Here is a 22,893-nt window from a genome sequence, read left to right on the forward strand (position 1 = left end):
GAGATACCTCCTTTGATTCATTGGCTATTTAGAGTTTTCTTAATTAATTTTCCTCTGATGGGTTTTGTGGGTCATTTTTTTCTTGAATCTTTAACCCTAACAGATAATTGATGGCTCCAGTGAGTGAGCAGTAGTGTACTGCAGCCCTTCCCATAAGTGGTCACCAGCACCCCACCCTCCCCTAGATCCAGTGTTGCACACAGGTGCCTGATGCCAGTTTAATTTCTTTTTCTTTTTAAGTAGTTCTTCCTTTTATCTGGAAAGACTGTGATTTTTTTTGTCATGGTCTTTAGTCTTCAGGAATTTTATCAGATTATGCTTGAGTGTGTCTTTTTGTTAACCTGCTGAAACTGTCCTGCACCTAATTCCATCATGGCTGGGGGAAACAAATGTCCCCACACCAATAAGCAACTCCAGTGGGTGTCCTACAATTCAACTCGATCCCGACACTATCTACCTGGAGACGGCATCAGCTTCTATGGGTTGAGGGCTCAGTACCATAAGGCGACCCCCCTCACCCACTTCAGATACAAACTGTGAGCCCATGTTATGACCTGTGGCTCTGACCAACCAGCTACAGACTGGAGGTTCCCATGACCCCCTCCTTGGACTTCAGATGCCGTTCATGAATCCAGGTTGTTACTTGCACTTCTAATCAACTGGCTGGAAATCAGAAGTTCCCGTGACCTCCTCTTTGGGTTCCATTAATTTGCTAGCCTGCCTCGCATAGGTCAGGAAACCTGTTTACTCACTGGATTTCCTGCTTTTTGTTTTTTGTTTTTGTTTTTTTACAAAGGATCTATCTATTAAAGGATATGAATCAATAGCCAGATAAAGCGATACATTGGGCAAAATCCTAAATAAAGGAACCTCCTGTCCTCATGAAGTTTGGGGGCTGGCACACTGGCATATTGAAGCATTCTGGTTCACCAACCTGGAGGGTCTCTGACTCTTCTCTTTCTGGTTTTTGTGTGTGGAGGTTTCATGACCTAGGTATGATTAATTAAACCGGGGGCCAGTGGCGAATGATTCAACCTCCAGACCCTCGGCCCTCCCTGGAAATCATGGCCAATCATGATGGGATTCCCTGAAACAGCCCTCATCCTTCTGTGCTTTCCACAAGTCACCTCATTAACAGAGACCCAGTCGCGGTGGAAAGGGGCTTGTTCTGAAAAATAAGACACCCTTTTCACTTTTATGGTTCCGAAGTGATTTCAAGAATTGAGGACAAAAAAAGAAAAAAGAAAAAAAAAGAATTGAGGACAAGAGACAAAATATGTTAGAACAAAAGATGTTCCCCTTGTCCTTACCTGCTCAGAAGACTGAAGGGTGTTGGGACCAGGGCCAGGAACTGTGGACAAAGACCAAATATGTATTACTCATAAATCACAGTATCACACCTGTCTCTCCTGGAATGCAATGCACACTTTTAATCACCAGCTTAAACTTTTTTTTTTTTTGTCAAAGAAATAGGTTTAACCATCACCTCTTCTCCATCTCTTTCATTTTCCCTTCCTGAGACAACCTATATTTATACATTAGGGCTCCTGGAGCTATCCTCTGTGGCATCGATGTAGTTTTTTCTCATGCTTCTTCTTTATATTTTTGCTCTGTTTGAGTTACTTCTACTTTGTCTTTGCCTCTACTTCAGATCTTTAGGAAGATCACGTTCTTCTTCAGTTCATCCACTTAATTCTTTAGTTTTACAAATGATGTATTTGTTCAAGAAGGTGTGTGCGTGTACACGCATGTGTGCGTCTTGTCAAGTGAATTTTATTACGTGTTTCCCTGACTCCTTCTCTGCCTCCACAGAGCACAGTTGCCTCAGGAGCACTATTCTGTGTGTTTGTTAGTTTTTCTCTTCTGGCTGCTGTGTCTTCTGCTCAAGACCAAAAGCATTCTCAGAGCAACTTCCAGAGAGCGTTTCTTGATGGAAGTTTCTCGGCTTCTGCTCAGCTGCAAAGGCTGTCTCGACGTGGAGCTCTCCCAGCTTTAGAGATTGTCCAGCCTATCAAACTCCACAAAGCTCCTCGAGAGGAAAGAGGAACGCACACTGGTGAAACCTCAAGATAAAGCAGTTCAGGCAGGGCAACCTCCTCCAGGGGTGTTCGGGGACCCTCACTGGCACCTCCCTAGAGTACAGCACACTTATTCTGGTTGTTCATAGAGCTCTTTGTCACTGGGCCCAAGGCTTGTGTCTGGTGTAGAGGGAGAAGAGTGACCATGCCAGGGCTCTCCTTTGGGACCAAACTAACTCCTGAGGTCTTGCTCACCTTTCCCAGACTGTGACAGGTGTCATAGTCAGATGGTGGCTGAAGGATGAAGACAGTTGAGGTGCCATCTTTTTAGTGTCATTATTTTAAAATCCCTTCTTTGACCATGTTTTAATGCTGTCAGCAGGAGTCAGAACCAAAGACTTTAAATTGTGTGAGGGAGAAACTACACTGCACACGAGAATCTGGAGTCCTCAGCAACTTAGGACCTAAAGTCCTCATGTCATCCTCTTCCCTCTTAGCACTTTTGACAAGTTGGACTAGCCTTTGATCTGTTTTTTTTTTTTTTTGGTTTAGTTTTTCTTAAAGATTTTATTTATTTATTTATGAGAGACACAGAGAGAGGCAGAGACACAGGCAGAGGGAGAAGCCAAAGGCAGACAATCAACCACTGAACCACTCAGGTGCCCCTTGATCTGTTTTTATGTGTCCCTCATAAACAGATACTTTTTCTTTCTGTCTCCAGCACTAAGTAGGAAGGAGATGAGTGTCTGTAAAACAAACAAACAAATACCATCAAGACAACTAGTAGAAAATGAGAACATCAGTAATGTTGGTTCTCTTTGAACAAAGGAGCAACTGACAGTAAAAACCAAAGTATTCAGGTGATGGGAAAGCAAAATTGGGACATAGAACATGATACATTTTGATGGTGTTAATTTCACTGTTTTGATTAGGCTTGGAGGGAAAAAATGTCCTGATGTTCAGTTTGTTTATGAAAATATATTCTTTCTTTGTGTCACTATCTATATTTTTCTTTTTTCCATAATGACATGTTACAAAGACCCAAAGTACATACTTTAACTCTACCAGTCACACAAATGCATTTATTTGCATGATAATATAGTGTTTCATTTGCTTTATAATTCTCTGATTCTGAGGAAGCACTTAAACACTTGTATTTTACTGCTACTGTGTTTGATGCCAGTTTGCAGGAACACTGAGATGGAATTTTACTTCAGTATTATGAATTGCATAAATACCTTTTAGTTTTGGTTTCCTTTATTTGCAGATCACTTGAAAAACTGAATGTTGATGGGAATGATCTAACGAGTTTTCCTCCTGCGATTTTGAAGCTTAACCTGAAAAAAATCCAATTTGAGAATACTTACACTCATCCTATTCTTTGGAAAGAAAATTCATTGAATAGCCCACAGCATCTCACTCAACTTACTTCTTTTTTCTTTTTAAAAAATAATCTACATAAACATTACGATACGATCCCAGTGGAAATTCAAAAGCTACTAAAATGGTGAGCAAATTCTGCAGCCCTTTTATTTATTTTTTATTTTTTTAAAAGATTTTATTTATTTATTTACTCATGAGAGAGAGAGGCAGAGACACAGGCGGAGGGAGAAGCAGGCTCCATGCAGGGAGCCTGACGTGGGACTCGATCCCAGGTATCCAGGATCACACCCCGGGCTGAAGGCGGCGCTAAACCGCTGAGCCACCCGGACTGCACCTCTGAAGTCCTTTTAATAAAAACACACTTTTGAGCATTTAAAATATTATCCATTCGAGGCCAGGTGACAATTTTACTATTAACATACCTACACCCCAGCCTTGAACATACATAGCATTCTTCAAATTTCTTCTTCTGGCTCTTCAGGCATAATAATATTGTCTGAGTTCAGCCCATTTATTAATATTTTCAAGTTACTATTTAATTCCAGGGTGAGTTACGAATTACTGAGGTGTAACTGGCAACACCTATCCAGTTGTGGTATTAATTTTTTCTATGGATTACTAAGGACATGGAAGTGGTTTCCTCCAAAAGAGGGTTCTTTAGTCCCAGGCGTCCTATGCAGGGAAATGCTTTAGACTCTGACTTCCTAGAGACCAAAAAGAGAGCAGTCATATTTAGAGCAGGGATGTGCAGGGATTAATGCCAGCATGAGAATCATTGCCTAATATCAGGATTAGGGTTTTTAAACCCCATGCATGGGGAATCCACTCAGCTTATCTCTTACTTCCTTCAGATAATTTAAAACTATGTTTACACCCATCAGTGTTTATATTATTGATCTAACCAATATTTGTTGTATGCTTAAGTAAAATTTCCCAGGAGTATTTAAATTACTAATATTGATATTAGTAATATCAATTACTAATTATATTGAGTAATTATATTGAGTAATTATATTGAGGCCAGAAGCCTAAATGGACTAGCAATCATCAAAGAAATGGAGAAAGGTTATTAATAATCTACCAATAAAAAGGGGACGAGGACCTAAAGTTTTTAATTTTAATCCATTGAGGAGTCAATGCTCATGACATGAAATAATAATAACAATGTCTATGGTGTGGTGTTAAAAAGAAAGAAAGAAAGTATAATTAAAACTAAACATCAAAGAAGTTAGAGATGTGGGGGCACCTGGGTGGCTCATTCGGTTAAGCATCTGACTCTTGGTTTCAGCTCAGGTCATGATCTCAGGGTTGTGAGGTGCAGCCCTACATCAGGCTCCGTGCTCAGCAGGGAGTTTGCTTAAGATTCTCTCTCTCCCCCTCCCTCTGCCCCTCCTTCCATGAACGCATGTGTGGGCAATCTCTCTCTCTCTCAAAAAAATTAGAGATGTAATAGTTGTGGGATACTTTTTATAATAGCAGAAAGAAACATGATATACTTAGAAATATATCAATCGAAATATGTACAAAGCATGTACAGAGAGAAAACTTAAAACTTGACAAAAAGGTAAAGAAGTCTGAATTAAGTGAGATACATTTTTGGGTATAATAAGATGCAACATAAAAAATATGTATCAATTCTCCCCAAATAGAGCTGTATATTCAATGTGGTTTTGGTCAAAACCCCAACAGTCTTCTGAGAAACTTGATAAGCTGATTATAACATGTGTATGGAAAAGTAGAGACCCCAAAATAGCCAAGACAAGCCTGAAAGAGAAGCCTAACAAAGTAAGGGACTTGCTGACTAGATATAAAGATGTATTATAAAGTTAGAGAAAGTAATACAGGTGGTATTACATGCAAGGAAAGACACATTAACCAGTGAAAGAGAAGACATAGTCCAGTTACATTCTCATGCATATGTGAAAACTTGGACAAAATAGCCTTGTGGATCAGTAGGGAAAGGAGAGACTTTTCAACAGGCGATACTGAGATATTTGGCCACCTATAGGGAAAAAATGTACAGTTATATTTCTGTTATCTGCATGTCACTATCATACATAAAATAATTTCAGTTGGATTAATGATTTAAATAGGAAAAGCAAACTTTAAAAGACTTTAAAAGCAAGTATAGGAGGCTAATCTGTATGACTGCATGATAAAGATACGTTAAGCAAAACAAAAAATAAAACAGTAGAACCATGTTTTATAAATTTGACAAGTGTTTATTTTCCACATAATGTGACACCACCAATGAAAGCCATTAAGAAGATGTTGCAATGCGTATAGCTGTTGACACATATACATGTCTCCAAGAAATCAAGAAGAAAAGATAGAACCAATAAAAAAGTGTATAAGTGATAGGAATATGCCATTCATGGATGATGACACAGAGAGAGCTGATAAAAATGAAGCGTGTTAGATCTCACTAGTAATCAAGGAACTGCGATATCAAATAGCAATGACAAATTTTTTGTTTACCTATTTTATCAAGATTAAAAAGATTGTATGTTGGCAAATTGAATTTAAATTAAAAAAACGTAAATAAATAAATAAATAAATGGACATTCAATGTTGTCTTTGAGGCACCAGGGTGGCTCAATCAATGAAGCATCTGCTTTCAGCTCAGGTCATGATCCCAGGCTCAGTGGGGAGTCTGCTTCTCCCTCTCTCTCTACCTCTCCCCTCTGCTCATGCTCTCTCTCTCTCTCTCTCTCTCAAGTAAACAAAATCTTTATAAAAATTTTCTAAAACTTTTTGTCTTTGATGGCCCAAAACTGGATTATCATATACCATTAGTAGTGCTGTAAATTGGCGAAAGCTTTGTAGAATGCAGTTGGATGGTATCCTACTTACCCCTTGAAACAGAAATTTAAATCTTCAGAATCTGTCTCATAGAAATAGTTACATGTGAACACAAAGTTGGGCATAGGGATGATAATTGCTGCCTCAATGTGCACCAATAAAAAAAGTGATAAAATAAATTATGGTGTATCCATATTATGGAATACTATAATGCTATTAATATGAAGTAAAACAAAATGTATTGCAATAAAAAGTTGTCCAAGACATTACATCAAATCTCTCTTTTGAGATGTTATATATAAAATTTAACATGTATACATTTTTATATTAAATTTTTCTTTTTTTAATCTAAAATTAGTAAATTAAGGGCATGTGAATGGCTCAGTGGTTGAGCATCTGCCTCCAGTTCAGGTCATGATCCCAGGGTTCCTGCTCAGCAGAGAGTCTGCTTCTCCCTCTCCCTCTGCCCTTTCCCTCCTTTCATGCTCACATGTGCACGCATGCACTTTTTCTCTCTCTCTCAAATCTCTCTCTCTCTCTCTATATATATATATATATATACACACACACATGCACACACACACACAGAGGCACTAATCCTATACTAGGCTATGATGGAGTCTCTTTATTTTAAAAATGATATATTTATTTTTGAATTATAAAAATAATGCATATTTATTATAGAAAATTTGGAAAAACATTTATAAAAGCATGTCAAATTTCCTGTGATCGCACTGACCAAGAATAATTACTGTCCTCTATTTGGAATCTATCCTCAGAGTGTTTTCTTACTATGCATCTATACCTCTTTGTTCTTAGAAAATTAGGAGTGTCATATATATTTATCTACTTTATTTTTTTAGCATTTAATTGTACTTGCGTATGTTTTCGTTCCTCAACTAAGATGGTAAGATCAATAACAAAGGTCCTATTTGATACTACTGTGAGTCTCACAGAGCATCAAATATAATGTCTTCTCTTCAGTAGATGTTTACTAAAATACTGATTTGATGTGTCCTCCATTGCAGCACATCTAGATGTGAATGGTGTAACGGTCCCAAGTTTGGTGAAGGTTTTCAAGTCATCCGATCCTATGATGTTTCTGGAGCAACGCACCTTCCTGTTTTGTTTCATGTCTGTTCTTCTTCCTGCTACAGAAAAGTGAAAGAAAGCAGTTTTTTTTCAGAGAATATTCCTAGTGGAATAATAGTCTAAATTCTGAGTTGATAAGTCATGTGATCATTTAGGAGTCCCGCTTTAAAAGCCATTAAGGTTTAGGGACATAGTAATTCATTTCTTTGAGAGTATAGGTTCTATTTTCTGTAACTCTTCTTTGTAATCCCAGCCAGTTCTGGAAAAAGTTTGTGACTGTTTAGGAATTGTTGCAGAATAATTACTTAAGAAGGAATAGTTAAAGGTCTTTGGATTTCAGCAAAGATCTAGAAAATTTCATTCAGAGCATGTTTACCAGAAAACGAGAAATGATGGAAAACTTTGCAGAAGAGGGTTTATCTTACAACTGGCATTTTCGTGCACCCATTCCAAGTAGTAAGCTAGCTTTTTAAAGTCATCAGTGGGGTTTGTGCCACATATGGACTCGAAGTCAAGTATCCAAGTTCTCTTGGTGAATTTCGGTGGAAATCTGTCCAGTGCCAACCATTTCAATTGTTGATTGTTTAAGGGAATAAAAGACCCATTCCAGCCCTGTATTTAGTTATTTGAATTCATCACCCAGGCTCTTAGGAAATTGGTGCAATCTCTGGTCAGTTATCCTGACCTTCATCTCACAAAACCTGATTCCATAGGCCAGTGCCAGGATTCAACAGCCTTTGATGATAGCCTGGCAAGAAGATAAAGTAAAACTTACAAAATTACATTCCAGAGCAACGTATGAATACAGTAGAACTTGAGACTTGAAGAATTAGTGTTTGATAAGAAGAAGGTAAAAGCATTTTGATATTCAAATGACTAAATTTTAGAATGGCATAGAAATGTTTCATATTTGGCATATTTTTATGTGCACTTAAATCCAAAATATCATTACTAATGATGAAACTTGATGAAATCAAATGAAATTTATACAGGAGTCTTATCTTTAGAGAATATCAGAAAATACACATTATGTCAGGTGTATGTGTGTGTTTCATTCAGTACTATTCAAATCAAAGATAGGATAAGCCAGGCAAAATATTTTTTTCTGACTATTGATTTCAATAAATTGGGATACTCATGTGCTTCTCCTTGAAGTTCAGTTTGATTTTAAGCAGAAATAAGAAAATGTTGCTTGAGAAGTATACACCATATTCACCAGCAAAAGAATGAAATTATTTATATAGAAGTAATTACCATATCACACACGTAATCAGAAGGGGGTATTTATAGCATAATAACAAATACATGTATTAAAATTTAATATATCCATAATTATAAAACAAGATAAAAAATAAAATTAAAATCTAGTGGCATACAGCTTATTAATACTCACCTTTGACCCTGAAATATTTCTCGGAAGAATAAGTACACTTATTTTTTAATTGAAAAAATGTTGATTTTTGCTTTGAGTAACCGGATAATATATTGAGATAGGGAATAAAATAAATTGAGATAGGGAAGAAAGAACAGGTTTCAGAGGAAATTGCAATATCTTAGAGATGCTACAGAAAAATAAATACACCTAGACATTCGGACAAATATGATACACGCTTAGAGCCCAGTCTCATTGTTTCCTCATGGTTAGCGTAATCTCGAATCTAAGTGATCCAAGATATACTTATTACACAAACATTTGAAAATAAAACGAAACCTAAGACAAAAAGTTCTCCTTGTTATGCCACCCAGTGAAAATCAAAGATAACCCGTACATGTGTATATGTGCACGTTTACATATAACTTTAAAAAAAGATTATTTATTTTAGAGAGAGCAAGAGCACGAGCAGGGAGGAGGGTCAGAAGGGGAGGGAGAGAGTCCTCAAGCAGACTCCTGCCTGAGCTTGTAGATTGACCACAGCTGGATGCCAGGACCCTGAGATCATGACCTGAGCAGAAATCAAGCCTGTCACTTCGTCGCTGAGCCACCCAGGTGCCCTATATTATTCTTTTCTAAAAATGGGATTATTTGCCTCACACCACACACAGTAATTAATTTCTAGATTCCTCAAAGGTCTAAATTGAAAATATAAAAAATATTTAAAATTTTCTTAAAAAAATAGAATCAGGGGAATCCCTGGGTGGCTCAGTGGTTTAGCGCCCTCCTTTGGCCCAGAGCGTGATCCTAGAATCCCCAGATCCAGTCCCACGTCGGGCTCCCTGCATGGAGCCTGCTTCTCCCTCTGCCTGGGTCTCTGCCTCTCTCTCTCTGTGTCTCTCATAACTAAATAACTAACTAACTAACTAAATACATACATACATACATACATACATACATACATAAATAAAATTAGAATCAGAAAGCTCTTTTAAAGCAGGAAATGTAGGGACACCTGGGTGGCTCAGTGGTTGAGTGTCTGCCTCCGGCTCAGGGTGTGATCTGGGGGTCCTGGGATCAAGTCCCACATCGGGCTCCCCATGGGAAGCTTCTCCCTCTGCCTGTCTCTCTCTCTCTCTCTCTCTCTCTCTGTGTCCCTCATGAATAAATAAATAAAATCTTTATGTAAATAAATAGATAGATGATAGATAGATGATAGATGATAGATAGATAGATAGATAAAGCAGGAAATGCAGCCCAAAAGAAAGGATGAACGGATTGACTATGTAAAAAAAATTTAAATCCCTGTACATCCAAGAGCATCATAGACAAGGTCAAAAAACAAGCGACACACAGGAAAACGTCTGGAACACATGACTGACAAACAAGAAAATCTTGATTGTAAATGACAGAAACCCACTTGAAGGAAGTGTATTCGTATCCGTTTTGGCCTGTGTCTTCAGGCGCAGCCAGTTCAGGAACTCCCAACTGTCATGAAGGCATTATCCAACTATCTGTCACCTATCCTTGAGCAACACTTTTAAGTTTGCCTCATTTCCAAGTAGCAAGGATGGCCAGGGACGACTCCAAGTTCAGGTACTGGGATGTCAGGAACCTTTGAGAAAAGTGCACTGTCTGCATCAACTATGACACTAAAACAGATTAGGGATGATTTTCATTGGCTCAGCTTGGTTCACAGGTCAGGTTCACATATGAACAAAGCTCTATAGCTTCATGGAGGGAATAGTCTGATTGGCCAGGACTGAGCCGCATGCCCATCTCTGGAACTGGGAAAGGTGGCATTAGCTCTTCCCAAAACACATGAGATTCTCTCCAAGGAAGAGTTCTGGAATTGAAAATTGAGGGAAGGGGGACGTCTGGGTGGCTCAGCGGTTGATCGCCTGCCTTCAGCCCAGGTGTGATCCTGGAGTCCTGGGATCGAGTCCCACATTGGGCTTCCTTCATGGAGCCTGCTTCTCCTTCTGTCTGTGTCTGTGTCTGTGTCTGTGTCTGTGTCCGTGTCTGTGTCTCTGTCTCTCATGAATAAATAAAATCTTTAAAAAAAGAAAAAAGAAAATTAAGGGAAGGAAGAATGTTCTGGGCAGTTAAAATCTAGAACTATCGGAGACCTCCACAATTCCTAACACCCAGTAAGCTGTTACAAATAACAATAACATGGGCTCCTGGGTGGCTCGTTCTGTTAAGCATCTGGCCTTGGTTCAGGTCATGATTCCAGGACCCTGGTTTGGAGCCTGCAACAGGCTCCCTGCTCAGCGGAAGGTCTGCTTCTTCCTCTCCCTCTGCTCCTCCCCCAGGGTGATGGGCATGTGCACTCACTCTCTATCTTAAAAAAAATAAATAAATAAGAAAAAGGTGAACTAAATCTTTAAATAACAAAATTAAATTATACATGTATTTTCGTCATAATTATTATTTTTAAAAAATTTTTTAAATTTATTTATGATAGTCACAGAGAGAGAAAGAGAGAGAGGCAGAGACATAGGCAGAGGGAGAAGCAGGCTCCATGCACCGGGAGCCCGATGTGGGATTCGATCCCGGGTCTCCAGGATCGCGCCCTGGGCCAAAGGCAGGCGCCAAACTGCTGCGCCACCCAGGGATCCCCATAATTATTATAGAAGCTATTGCTCAAGAATACTTGCATCTGTGTGCAAAACAATTTTTCTGTCTTTCTTGCCTCAATCATATATTGCAAACATTTTTCTAGGTTATTTATATCCAATATTGATAAGTCATCATGGATGTGATCTAACTTGCTCATTTAAAATTCTCTTGCTGAATAAACTATCCTCAGCGTTTATCATAACAATAGATTTAATAACTTTAATAAAAACTCTTCAAGCTAAATCTCTGCCAAAATCTAGATTTGTTTTTCTTTTATTTTAATAAAAATTTCTGGCATTAAGATCGCTAGATAGACATTGTGCAGGGATTTAAAGCTTTTTATTCTTTATTTTATTTATTTATTTATTTATTTATTTATTTATTTATTTATTTATTTATTTATTTATGATAGAGAGAGAGAGGGAGAGAGAGGCAGAGACACAGGCAGAGGGAGAAGCAGGCTCCATGCAGGGAGCCCGACGTGGGACTCGAGCCCGGGACTCCAGGATCGCACCCTGGGCCAAAGGCAGGCGCTAAACCGTTGAGCCACCCAGGGATCCCTAAAGCTTTTTATTCTTAAGATAAAATTGTTACCCTCATATCTGTTCAGCTTTTCCCCAGCAGCGTGTGAGATGCCCTTGTTACCAAATTCCCAAACCCACAACATCATTGATTTCAGGTAACTAATTAACTATATACATTGCCAATTAGATAGAAAATGCAAACGATTAAGTTACTTCCTTTTATTACTAACAAAGTTGATATGAGTCCATGTTAAATAGTCATACTTCTATCATCTTTTGTGATTTTTCTCTTTACATCTTTTTCTGATGTTTCTATTCATATGTCCCTCTTGTTGGTTTGTAATGCTTTATGTATGCTGAGAACGTTAGCCTCCCGCCATGTATGATGAAAGGTTTTTTCCTCCATTAACTCCCTGCCTTTTATTTTTATTCCAAGTGGGGAGTTTTTTGACATTAAGATTTTAAATTTTAGGTTATAAAATCATCATGGATGAACTGGGAGGGTGTTATGCTAAGGAGGATGTTAAGCGAAATGAGCCAAACACCAAATGAAAAATACTGAAAATGAAAAATCTCCCATATATGTGGACTCTAAAAAGGTCGAAGTCATAGAAGCAGGGAGGAGAGCAGTGGTTACAGGGGCTGGGGTTAAGGGAAAATGAGCAGATGTGGGTCCTAATCAATCTATTCCCTTATGTTTTCGTCTCTTACTGCTAAACTTAGCAAGTCCACATTTCTCCCCAAATTACATAAATATCCACCTGTAGTTCACTTATTTTACTTTTTTTAAAAAAAGATTTTTATTTGTTCATTTATGAGAGACACAGAGAGAGGGAGGCAGAGATACAGGCAGAGGAGCCCGACGTGGGACTCGATTCTGGGACCCCAGGATCATGCCCTGGGCTGAAGGCAGGCGCTCAACTCCTGAACCACCCAGGCATCCTCACTTATTTTACATTTTAATCCTGATTCATCTCAAAATTACTTTCGTATGGGATGTGAGGTGCTGTTCCAAATTTCTAGAATGCTAGGAAGTTGTGTCCCATTCATTACCTACTGAAGCTTCATCCAACCAACTTGAAATGCCATCTTTATGATGCACTAAATTCTAAGATAATTAGGCCTATCTTTTTAAACTTTCTACTCTATTCCATTAACTTGTCTATGTGATGCCAACACCATACTGTTTTAATTATTTTAATTGAAACCACATCTTAATATATCTCAAAGAAAAAGTCCCCACTCATTGCTAGTTTTTTCAATACATTTTTTGAAGATTTATTGATTTACTTGAGAGAGAGCAAGAGAGCAAGAGAGAGAGAGAATCCCAAGCAGACTCCTTCAGCTGAGTGTGGAGCCCAAAGCGAGGATCAATCCCACAACCCTGAGATCAGGACCTGAACCAAAACCAAAAGACAAACACTCCACCCACTGAGCCACCCAGGTGCCCCTGTTCAATAATTTTTATTCTTATATGTTTATTTTCTATAGTATTTATTAAAACCTTTAGTTGTTTTGTAAGCTGTTTTGAATTTTTGTTAGAAATCGAAGAAGACTGATACCCACACAATACAGAGTCTCCACATCCAGGAACACATACCGTATGACCTCACTGATGTAATAATGATAATAATAATGATAATAATGACAATAATAATAATTCAACCTTTGGGGGATTTTCTTCTATAAGACCAACATTGTTTATGACAAAATGCTGGCGTCTCATCTGGAGCAGCGATCATGAATATTATCACTTATGCACTTATTCAAAAAGCAGAATTTTTAAGCTCAAAGGTTTGATCAATGCAGCTCCAAGGAATACTCTGCCTCGCTCAGAAAAACTGGATGCCAGCTCTGGTTGCTCTCTGCCCTGTCCTCTGGGCCACCGTCAGGACTCAGTGCGGAACCTACACGCTTAGTTGGTTGTGGCACAAGGTAGGTGTCGGGGATGGGCCGGCAGGGCCTCCTAAGTCCCCTGTTGCTGGGAATTGTCATTTCCTGCTTGGAACCTAAGGAGGGAGAAGTATGTAACATGCTCTGGGCCCTGGGGCGCTCAGAAGTCACTTATTGGTGTCACCGTTCAAGCATCCTCTTAACTAAGTGTAGGCGAAGTGCTTTACTTTCACTGAATTCATACCCCTGGGCCTGTACCCTGGATTATTGTCTCCCATAAACTGCCCCTCCAGCAACACACCACATGTGACAATTTGAAGAGATTCCGTGGTGTCACCATCTGCCAGAGACACAGGGGGTGGAAATGGGGGAGCACCGACCCCCAACCAAGGCAGCCCAGAGCACTCTCCAGCCTCGGGCTGGCACAGCTGCAGGGAGCAGGCCAGGTGCACCACTCCACTTCCTGCAGGTTCCAGGGTTGGCCCCAGGCCCCAGAGTTGGTTGCTCAGGAAGCCCAAGGAGTGTCCTATTTCAAAGCGGTGACTGGGCACTCTGCTGGGCCAACTCCATCCCTCTCAAACCCCCAGCCTCAGGGTCCTAACTTCCAATAAGGTGGAGGAGAGCAGAGATGGAGGCCATGCCCGAGGTTCACAGGAATGACTGACAAGGTACCTGGTGCAGGACTTGGCATTGAGCAGGTGCTCGGAAAAAGGTAGCTCTTATTTTTAATGTCAGGGTGTGTATCTTGCCAGACTCAACCCAATTCTCTCTTCTCCTCTACCCTGATGGCTGCCTTCAAGGGCATTATGATTTCTTTTTATATTGATTTTAAACACATACATCTCCAATTTCTCCTATTTTTCAATGATCAACAGAAGGACATTTCCAATTGAGTGGATGCCAATTGAAGATCTCTGATTTATTATTATTATTATTTGTTGTTTCCATTACATTTAAGGGACAAGGAGGAAGGAGAGATTGATGGCAAAAAATTGAACCTGTTTTCCATTTTCCCCACGTTGTGCTTAGTTAAGCACTTCTAGTCTTTAAATAGGATTCCTTTGGCTAGCAAACAATGCAAATGTTCCAAATGCAATTAATCTCAGAAACCGGTAACTGCACAAATCAAAAATGCCAAGCCATTTTGATGATCTAGCCACTCTTTTCTGACACATCAGGAATTGCTATTTTTCACCAATAAGAAGTGCTGTATGTTTGATCAGAAAATGGTACTTGGAGGACATGTGTGTGGGAGGCCAAAGGGCCGTTCTGGGGAGACATGAAGATTCTGTGTCTTGTAGTGGAAGAAAGAAAATAAATAATAATCACATCAACTTTATTTGAATAAAACTTTCAAAAAAGTGTTCCCTGGAGATCATTTTTTTTTCCATTGAGTTCAATTCACCAGGGATTAATTGAGCACCAACTAGATGCTAGGAGCCATGAAATATAGGCTCTCCGCATAAAGTATAATGTGGAATGTTCCAAGACAGAGGTATGCCCAGCATGGCAGGAGCACAGTGAAGTAGCACAGAGCTGATCATGGAGATTCAGGGAAGAGTTCCTGAGGGCCTATTTGTCAAGCCAAATGGACTGGGTTGATGTAAAGTTTACAGCAGAGGATTTGGGGAGACAAGGCCTAAGGTCAGAGAAATAAACAGGGTGGGCCATAAGGCTCTCATGCGACGTGCTAAGAAGTATCATTAGCTGCTAAAGAGTCACTGAAGATTTTAATAGAAGAATAAAACGATCAATTGTGCATTTTAAATAGATTGGAAAATTCAGAGAAGGTGCTGAGGTTTCCAACCAGGCATGAGAGTGGTAGCAGGGAAGGACATTTTGCAAAAATATTTAGAATGTAAAATTAGCAGAACGGATGTTGGGCATGAAGAAGAAAAGGAATCTCTGGAATGATTCCCTTAATTATTTCACCAGAGGAAGAAGTTTGAAAAAAAAAAACTTAATTTCACTCAATTCTCCAAGCTGATAACTGTCATAGAAAAAAATAGTTTTATAGAACTGATATGATATTTTAAAACTGCATATTGGTTATGAATTCATATTCTGTCAAAGTGGAGTTGAGGCTACCTTATGCACTTGCCCCTTTTTGAAAATCCAGATCTGCCAAATAGAACAAGGGTGATTATTCCCTTTATGCATGGATTCTTTGTTTTACAAAACAAATCTTCATTTGACAACTTTAAACGGTCAGCTATAAATATGATGTAATGTTCTGCTCCTCGGAAATATACCTGTTTTATAAAACAGACATATACATACTTTTGAGTTGATTTGTGGGGGTTTTTCCCCCCAAGAAATTTTTTTGTTGTTGTTGTTGTATTTTTTTAGAGTAAGCGGTAAGTCAATATTTTCTTGGATGAATTTGTTTATTATTTATTTATTTATTTATTTATTCATTCATTCATTCATTCATTCATTCAATTAAATATTTATTGAGGTCTTATTGTACGCCAGTCACTGTCCTAGACACTTCAACCATAGCAGTGAATGAAACAGACAAAAGTTCCTGTCCTCATGGAATTTGCATCCTGATAAATTGTCCCTTTTTTCTTTTTAAAAAATAGGATATGTTATTTTCCCTTTCGCTGGTTTTAAAGGCATTTTCTAGGATGGTGCCTGGCACATGGCAGAGACTTTCTATATATTCAATTGGATAAATACTCCACAGAATTGGAGAAAGTGACTCTAATAATATATTGCACTTCACAATTTTGAATATTCTGATCTATTGTCAGAATATTCTTTATTTTAAAAAGAATTCAGGTATTTCCTCACACTCTTTAAGTTATTTGTCAGGAGAAAAAGACTCTATGATTTGAATACTCCTAATTTGCTCACTTAATGTCTCATCAAATAGTGCACTGTCTTGGCATCACTTCAGACTCTACATACCATTCATTGTAAAGCAGATTACATTGCCTAAATATTTTATAATTTGCAAAGCACGTTAATATCCCAAAGGAAAGGAGAAATTTTTAAAGCCATCATTTTTTCTTAGTGTTACACGTGTGTACGGAAAGTGGATTACACACCACATTTCCTTTTTCCTTTTTCTCCCTTGGAATCGAATCCTGATCTTTGACTCGGCACAATTGCCTCACAATATAAAAATACTATGCTTCCCAGGCTCCCTTGCAGCTAGATCCAACCACTAAGTTATGGCGATAAAATGTAAGTGAAAGCATTGGTAGGATACCAGGAAGGCTGGTTAAAAAGAACAGATTGATTTGAGAGAAGACCCTTTTTGCCCTTTGATCCCTCCCTTTTCCTGCTACCTGGAATGCAGACAGGATGGCTGGAGTTCCAGTGGCCATTTTGGGCCAGGAAGTGATGTTGAAAATAGAAAGTAGGGGCCTACATCTTTGTGACATTATAAGCCACCATGTCAAATTTGTATGCCCACTTTATAAATGAAGAGAATTCAATTTCTATCTTGCTTTAGGCACCAACTGCCAATATTTTGGATATTTCTGTTATCTCCAACCAAACTTAATCTTAACAAATACAGCTTGTAATGCACTCCAATCAACTACATCAGGAAAGAGTCACATACTCCTTTTACTAGAGTAATGTGTTTTTAGCTCATTTCTTTTTCCTTTCAAGCTGTCTTAACTTCCTTTTTTAAAAAGATTAATAGGGATCCCTGGGTGGTGCAGCGGTTTAGCCCCTGCCTTTGGCCCAGGGCGTGATCCTGGAGACCCGGGATCAAATCCCACGTCGGGCTCCTGGTGCATGGAGCCTGCTTCTCCCTCTGCCTGTGTCTCTGCCTCTCTCTCTCTCTCTGTGACTATCATAAATAAAAATTTTAAAAAAAGATTAATATTTTGGGGGGAGAGGCAAAAGAAGAAGGAGGGAGAGTCTTAAGCAGACTCTATATTGAACTCAGAGACCTCAGTACCCTGAGATCACAACCTGAGCCAAAACCAAGAGTTGGACACCCAACCAAGTGCACCACCCAGGCAGCCCTCTTAACATTCTCTCTCTCTCTTTTTTTTTTAAGATTTTATTTATTTATTCATGAGAGACAGAGAGAGAGAGAGAGAGAGAGGCAGAGACACAGGCAGAGGGAGAAGCAGGCTCCATGCAGGGAGCCTGACGTGGGATTCGATCCCAGGTCTGCAGGATCACACCCTGGGCTGAAGGCCGCGCTAAACTGATGAGCCACCCGGGCTGCCCTTAACTCTCTTTTAAACCTGATTTCATTTAGGTTTATATGTTAGGCTGGGGGCCAGGGTAAGCCAACTGATTTGCCCATGATCCCGTGGGGCTGGTGGGGTGGGGAGTCAGCTTTTCTCACCTCATCCAACGCTGGTCTATATGACCTACTGGAAGGAAGAAAGCTACCACTTCTGGTCAATTGTTTTCTTCCTTATACCTCTGAAAAGGAAGGGGAAAAAAAAAGTCTTCTGAACCAGCAAACCAAGAAAGCCTAGGAACAGACGTAAGCACGCAAGGTGTGTTTTGCTATCTGGTGCCCAACATCTACCAGGACAGAATTCATCATAGTCCCTGCTCCCCACAGACAATACTAGGCAACCCTTAGCTCTCACCTGCTAGGCCCAGTTCTGCCTCTGAGTCTTTGTCAGAATAATTCCCCAACTCAGCTTCTCTTTGTTGACATGTTAGCACCTTATGCATGTATTTGATATCACCTTGTCTAAGGTTGCTAAGCTGTTGTTTGCTGCTGGTTAGCAGCTGTTATGCGAAGCTAAGATGGGACTCCTGCTGTTTCTGTTTTTAAATGTTTTTAACTTTAAAGTTAAATAAATAAATAAATAAATAAATAAATAAATAAAGTAAAATGATAAGTTTCCAAATCCAGGTCATATATAGAACATTCCACAACAGTTGAGTTACATCTGCTTTTTGTCTCTGGGACCCTGTGGTCTCTGCTGCCCGCTGGAGGTGAGGTTCCCCATTGAAACATGGAAAGAAAACATGGCCCAGGTGCCCAGGAAGCTCAAGACTAAAGAGTCAAAATGAGGGGATGGTTTTACCCAGAGCTGCAAATTCCTTGAGGAAAAAAACCACCACCTGATTGTTTCATGAACTGCTTTTTGATAGACTTAGCCAGGAGGGTAATTCAGAATGGCCAGCTTTGCCACTACCAACCCGAGAAACACAGAATCTCTTCTAAAGCAGAACCGGTTTCATACTCACATGAAAGAAAGGCTTGATCATTTTGCAAGGTCCACACCATGTGACTGCGAAGTCAACTACTACAAGTTTATCCCCGGCACTGTTCAAGGCTTCCTGAAAAGCATACTAAAAGAAAAAAGAAAAGCGCAGGTTAAATTTCCCAAAGTCCTGATCGAAGTTGATAGAATGTGACACAAAGAATGATTCAAACGTACTGCTTTGTAAACATCTAATAAACTAAAATGAACCAAATAAACTGCTAAAAACAAAAACAAAAACAAAAAAAAGAACCCTCCCTCTTCCTGGTGAGTTGGGGTCTCTCCAAAAAAGCCACAGAATTGCCCCAGATGGCGTCATCTGGGAGCTGGGAGCATCCACCAAGGCCAGAGGCCCAATTCCCCATCACGACAGTGCCAGTGACAAAGACTGTGTCCTTTTCTCCCAATCCCTTTTGGAAAGGGTCTCCCATCCACTAAGCTTTGGGAGAGCAAGCTGGGGGAGGGTGGCCAGAGGGCGGGCGGCACAGTTGATGGGGGGCCGGTCCCCCCTGTGGGCCTCAGGCCTGAGCCAACACTATTCTCACTTGCTTAGTAGCTTCCAGTGTGACTGTCACACCCGACTGGATGCTTTGCTGCTGTGGTGATACTGCTCTTATGACCCCAAAGGGTAGGAAGGACTTCTGGCACCTACCAGAGACTTCATGCAGAGGCAGGAAAGAACCTGTCCTTGGAAGAGATTATAAAGGACTGAGGAAAACGAGGCTCAGGTTACTCCGGTGCTGCCCCCCTGCAGCCTCCACCCTTCGCCTGCCAGGTCCCTGATGCTCAGAGATGCTCAGAGAAGCAGCCCCAGCCACTTCACCATCAGGCCGCACAAGGCCCACAGGCCTGGCTTGAACCCAGGGCCCTGGAATTCCCTAATCCTTTTGAGAGGATTTCTATCCCAGCTGCCCCTGAAAACTGAAAAGGACGTTTCCTGACCCCTGGAGCATGAGAAGAATTGGGGTCAGAGTCCTCCAAGTGTCACGTCAGGTTTGAAATGACTGACCCTCCTCAACATTTCCACATCCACTTCACTTGCTGAATTTGTGGGACCACTAGGAAAATCTGAACCAGTTACATGTTCAGTATGTTTCAGATACAGAGAGCTGATGTTTAGAAATTCTGCAGAGGCCAGGGATATGCCCAGAATAGGATTTTGACTAGATTTCTCTTAAGTTGGTACTTTATGGGGGGAAATGGCCATATTCTTCAGGAACTCAGCCAAACCACTTATAATTTTTTAAAGCTCGGTGAGAATAATGGGCTTACTTAGAATGGTAGAAATAATAGCTTGATTTTCCTCCTTTGCTTTTGCTCTAGCTCAATTTCCCCTAGCTTATGGGTTGTATAAATTTTTGTACTAAAAAGAGATGCACATTAATTGCATTTTTTGATTCCCGGGTCACTCCTGCTTCTGTCATACACTTTTAATTTGAAAAGTGAGGCCCTAAAAAAGTAAGAATTACCCAAGCAATTTACAGTAATGCAAAATTTGGCTCAACGACCAGATCGATAGTCTCCCGAAGGCCTGGGACAGATACAGAGACAGTTACCAAAAGTCATTATCTAATTGAGAAATATCTGCTCAAACACCAGATTTCCAGTTGACCTTAACTAAGGATTCTCTTGGCCCAGAAAGCATGATCATAGACAGTTCTTAAAACAGCATCTGGACAAGGGCATTTCTTTGTAACATCACACATCATATATCATCCTATCACTTTCCAATTTCATTTCACTTCATTTTCATTTCCCTTTCTATTTGGAGATATGCCCAAAAAGAGACCCCAAATCATTTACAGTATTCCGTTTGGCAAAGCTCAAGGAGCCCTCAGACATCCCTGTATTTGGACTCCAACTGCCTTCATTCCGTTAGGATACTACAGGGTGTTTGTTATCCTGGCTATTAGATCCAGCTCCTTGCCCGCCCCTCTTTGACGGAGCAAGTGGAATTGCAGCTGCTCCTATGTCTCAGTGGACACAGTGGATAGTATTTCCTGTGTAAAGACAAATCCTTTTAAAAGAAGTGGGAAAATAATATTCTGTTATGAAGGTATCAGGGATGCCATTACGCACCCCTCAGCCTGATGGTTGGTCTAGATCTTGCTCAGTTTGGCAGGACCCCTGCCCAAGCACAGGACAGGGGCTCCCCCGATGCTCCTTTTGGGTCTACAGGTATCCTGGGAAGTTGTGGGGAGGTGTCTGCACAGGGCAGTTGGACAGAAGCAAGCCTGCGGCACTGCTAGGGTCGCCCTGTTAGTCTGTCAGCTGGCAAGGAGCCCGCTTCCTCCTGCAGGCAGCTCGGAGATGGAGGGCATGGTGGTCTCCACACAGGTAAAGCCTGGGTGGGCGGCGATGAAGGCCCCATTTAAGGTGGCTTTTGGGTGCATGCGAGGGACCCAGCACCTACTCATAGTAGGCCTATCAGTCTACTCATTGGGACCTTCCTCTTACCCCCTTGACAGTGTCTCCTCCCCATCCTGGCCACTCTCTCTTGCTCAGGGCCTAGGTCACTGGGTCCCTATCCTAGAACCACTAGAGCTCTCTATTCTCTATTCTCTGTGAGTTCCTTTCACACACCATCTTTACCGTCTTCCCAAACGGCTATAGTCCTTTACTTTCATAAGAGAACTTGATTTCCTTATCTAAACCACAGCCCACAGCTCCCAGCCAAAGCATCTGGATTCCCTTTCCTCGGGGGCCCAGAAAGTTCCATCTTCAAAGCTCTTTGAAAACCTTCAAATAGACCCATATCCTAGCTCTACAACAGAGTCTGCTGACAAAGGGTGGTGAGCCCACACTAAACACTCAATTCCAGGAACAGGGTGCTCACCAGAATGTTCCCTCAACAGAACACTAAGTCGGCACAGAAGTAGCCCATAAAAATAATACGTGCGGTTTTCTTATGTTTTCCTACCCCTTTTTTTATGACAATATGTCTGAATTAAATCAAGATCTCCAATTTACATAACTTTGAGACACCTTAAGAGATCTATTTCAAGAGCTGAATGGGAAGTGGATGAGCCAAAGCTCTCTTCCTAAAGTGTTTTTTAGGTTTGCTCGAGCACATGGCACTGTCAATGCCTGAAATGTCTATGCTGTGATGTTGCAACAATTTTTATCTGAAAAACTTCTTATTTCTTCATCTTTTATGATGCTTCAGGATCTCCAGGCACACCATTGTGTGCCTGTTATCCGTTATTCTGTTTCTCACATCACTCAATAGTGTCTATTCATCACTTGATTTTACAGGTGAGGAAACTGAAAGCATGAGTTTTAAAGGGATGGATTTAAAAATGGTATCATTTTGGGTTTATAAACATAAACATATTGAGGGCTCCTGAGACAAGAAGCCAATTTGTTTTCTGGAAAATCTGCACCTCCTACCTGGGTACATTTCACACACCCAGCAACACCATTGAGGATTATCCTTTGACCTATTTAATCAGTTGATAGAGGAAAACGGAACCTTATTATGGTTTATCTCAATGGATTTTATTTGAAACTCTCCACTTCCTTTTCTTTTCTTTTTTAAGATTATTTATTTATTCATGAGAGACACAGAGAGAGAGGCAGAGACATAAGGAGAGGGGAGCCCGATGCAGGACTTGATCCCAGGGCCCTGCATCACAACCTGAGCCAAAGGCAGCTGCTCAGCCACGGAGCCACCCAGGCATCTCCCACACACAAGTTCCCCATTTTCTAATAGTTTAATTTTGTCGTCCTTCTGAATTGCGTGGGGCGCAAATGTGACAGAAACCCTAAGCGCGTGGGGGGCAATGCTTTCCTATTCTACCAGGAGGCAGCCTTAGCTATTTCATTTCTAAAAGGAAAGGAACGATCTAGAAAAAGGGGAAGCTAAAAGTAACCCACGCTTCCATGGCTCGTTCCAAAAGTAGGAACAGATGGTTGACGCCGAGCAACAAGGAGGAAGCTTGCTGTGCCCCCCTTCTCCACAGCCCAAGTCAGCGCAGGCATCAGCGGCG

At 40.4% G+C, this 22,893-nt stretch overlaps 1 protein-coding gene and 1 long non-coding RNA gene across 7 annotated transcripts in view; one reads left to right on the forward strand and one right to left on the reverse strand.

Moving 5' to 3' along the window:
- Window positions 1–8,433, forward strand: part of LRRC63 (leucine rich repeat containing 63) — a 37,717-nt gene extending 29,284 nt beyond the window's left edge. For 5 of the 6 annotated variants that reach the window (XM_072783076.1, XM_072783074.1, XM_072783071.1 and 2 more), the window contains exons 9-10: window positions 3,286–3,525; window positions 7,232–8,433. In XM_072783076.1, the coding sequence (XP_072639177.1) occupies window positions 3,286–3,525; window positions 7,232–7,418 (427 nt within the window). In that variant the 3' untranslated portion in view covers window positions 7,419–8,433. The remainder of the gene's footprint in view (window positions 1–3,285; window positions 3,526–7,231) is intronic. The other variant, XM_072783077.1, reaches the window with a different exon arrangement.
- Window positions 1–22,893, reverse strand: part of LOC140608167 (uncharacterized) — a 36,240-nt gene that overhangs the window by 4,094 nt on the left and 9,253 nt on the right. Inside the window, exons 4-7 of the long non-coding RNA XR_012010191.1 lie at window positions 18,888–18,992; window positions 18,025–18,104; window positions 3,257–7,354; window positions 1,311–1,351 (exon numbers count right to left, since the gene is read on the reverse strand). This is a non-coding gene — a long non-coding RNA (uncharacterized lncRNA). The remainder of the gene's footprint in view (window positions 1–1,310; window positions 1,352–3,256; window positions 7,355–18,024; window positions 18,105–18,887; window positions 18,993–22,893) is intronic.

This window comes from Canis lupus, chromosome 17 (assembly GCF_048164855.1).
Source record: "Canis lupus baileyi chromosome 17, mCanLup2.hap1, whole genome shotgun sequence".
Lineage (NCBI taxonomy): Eukaryota > Metazoa > Chordata > Mammalia > Carnivora > Canidae > Canis > Canis lupus.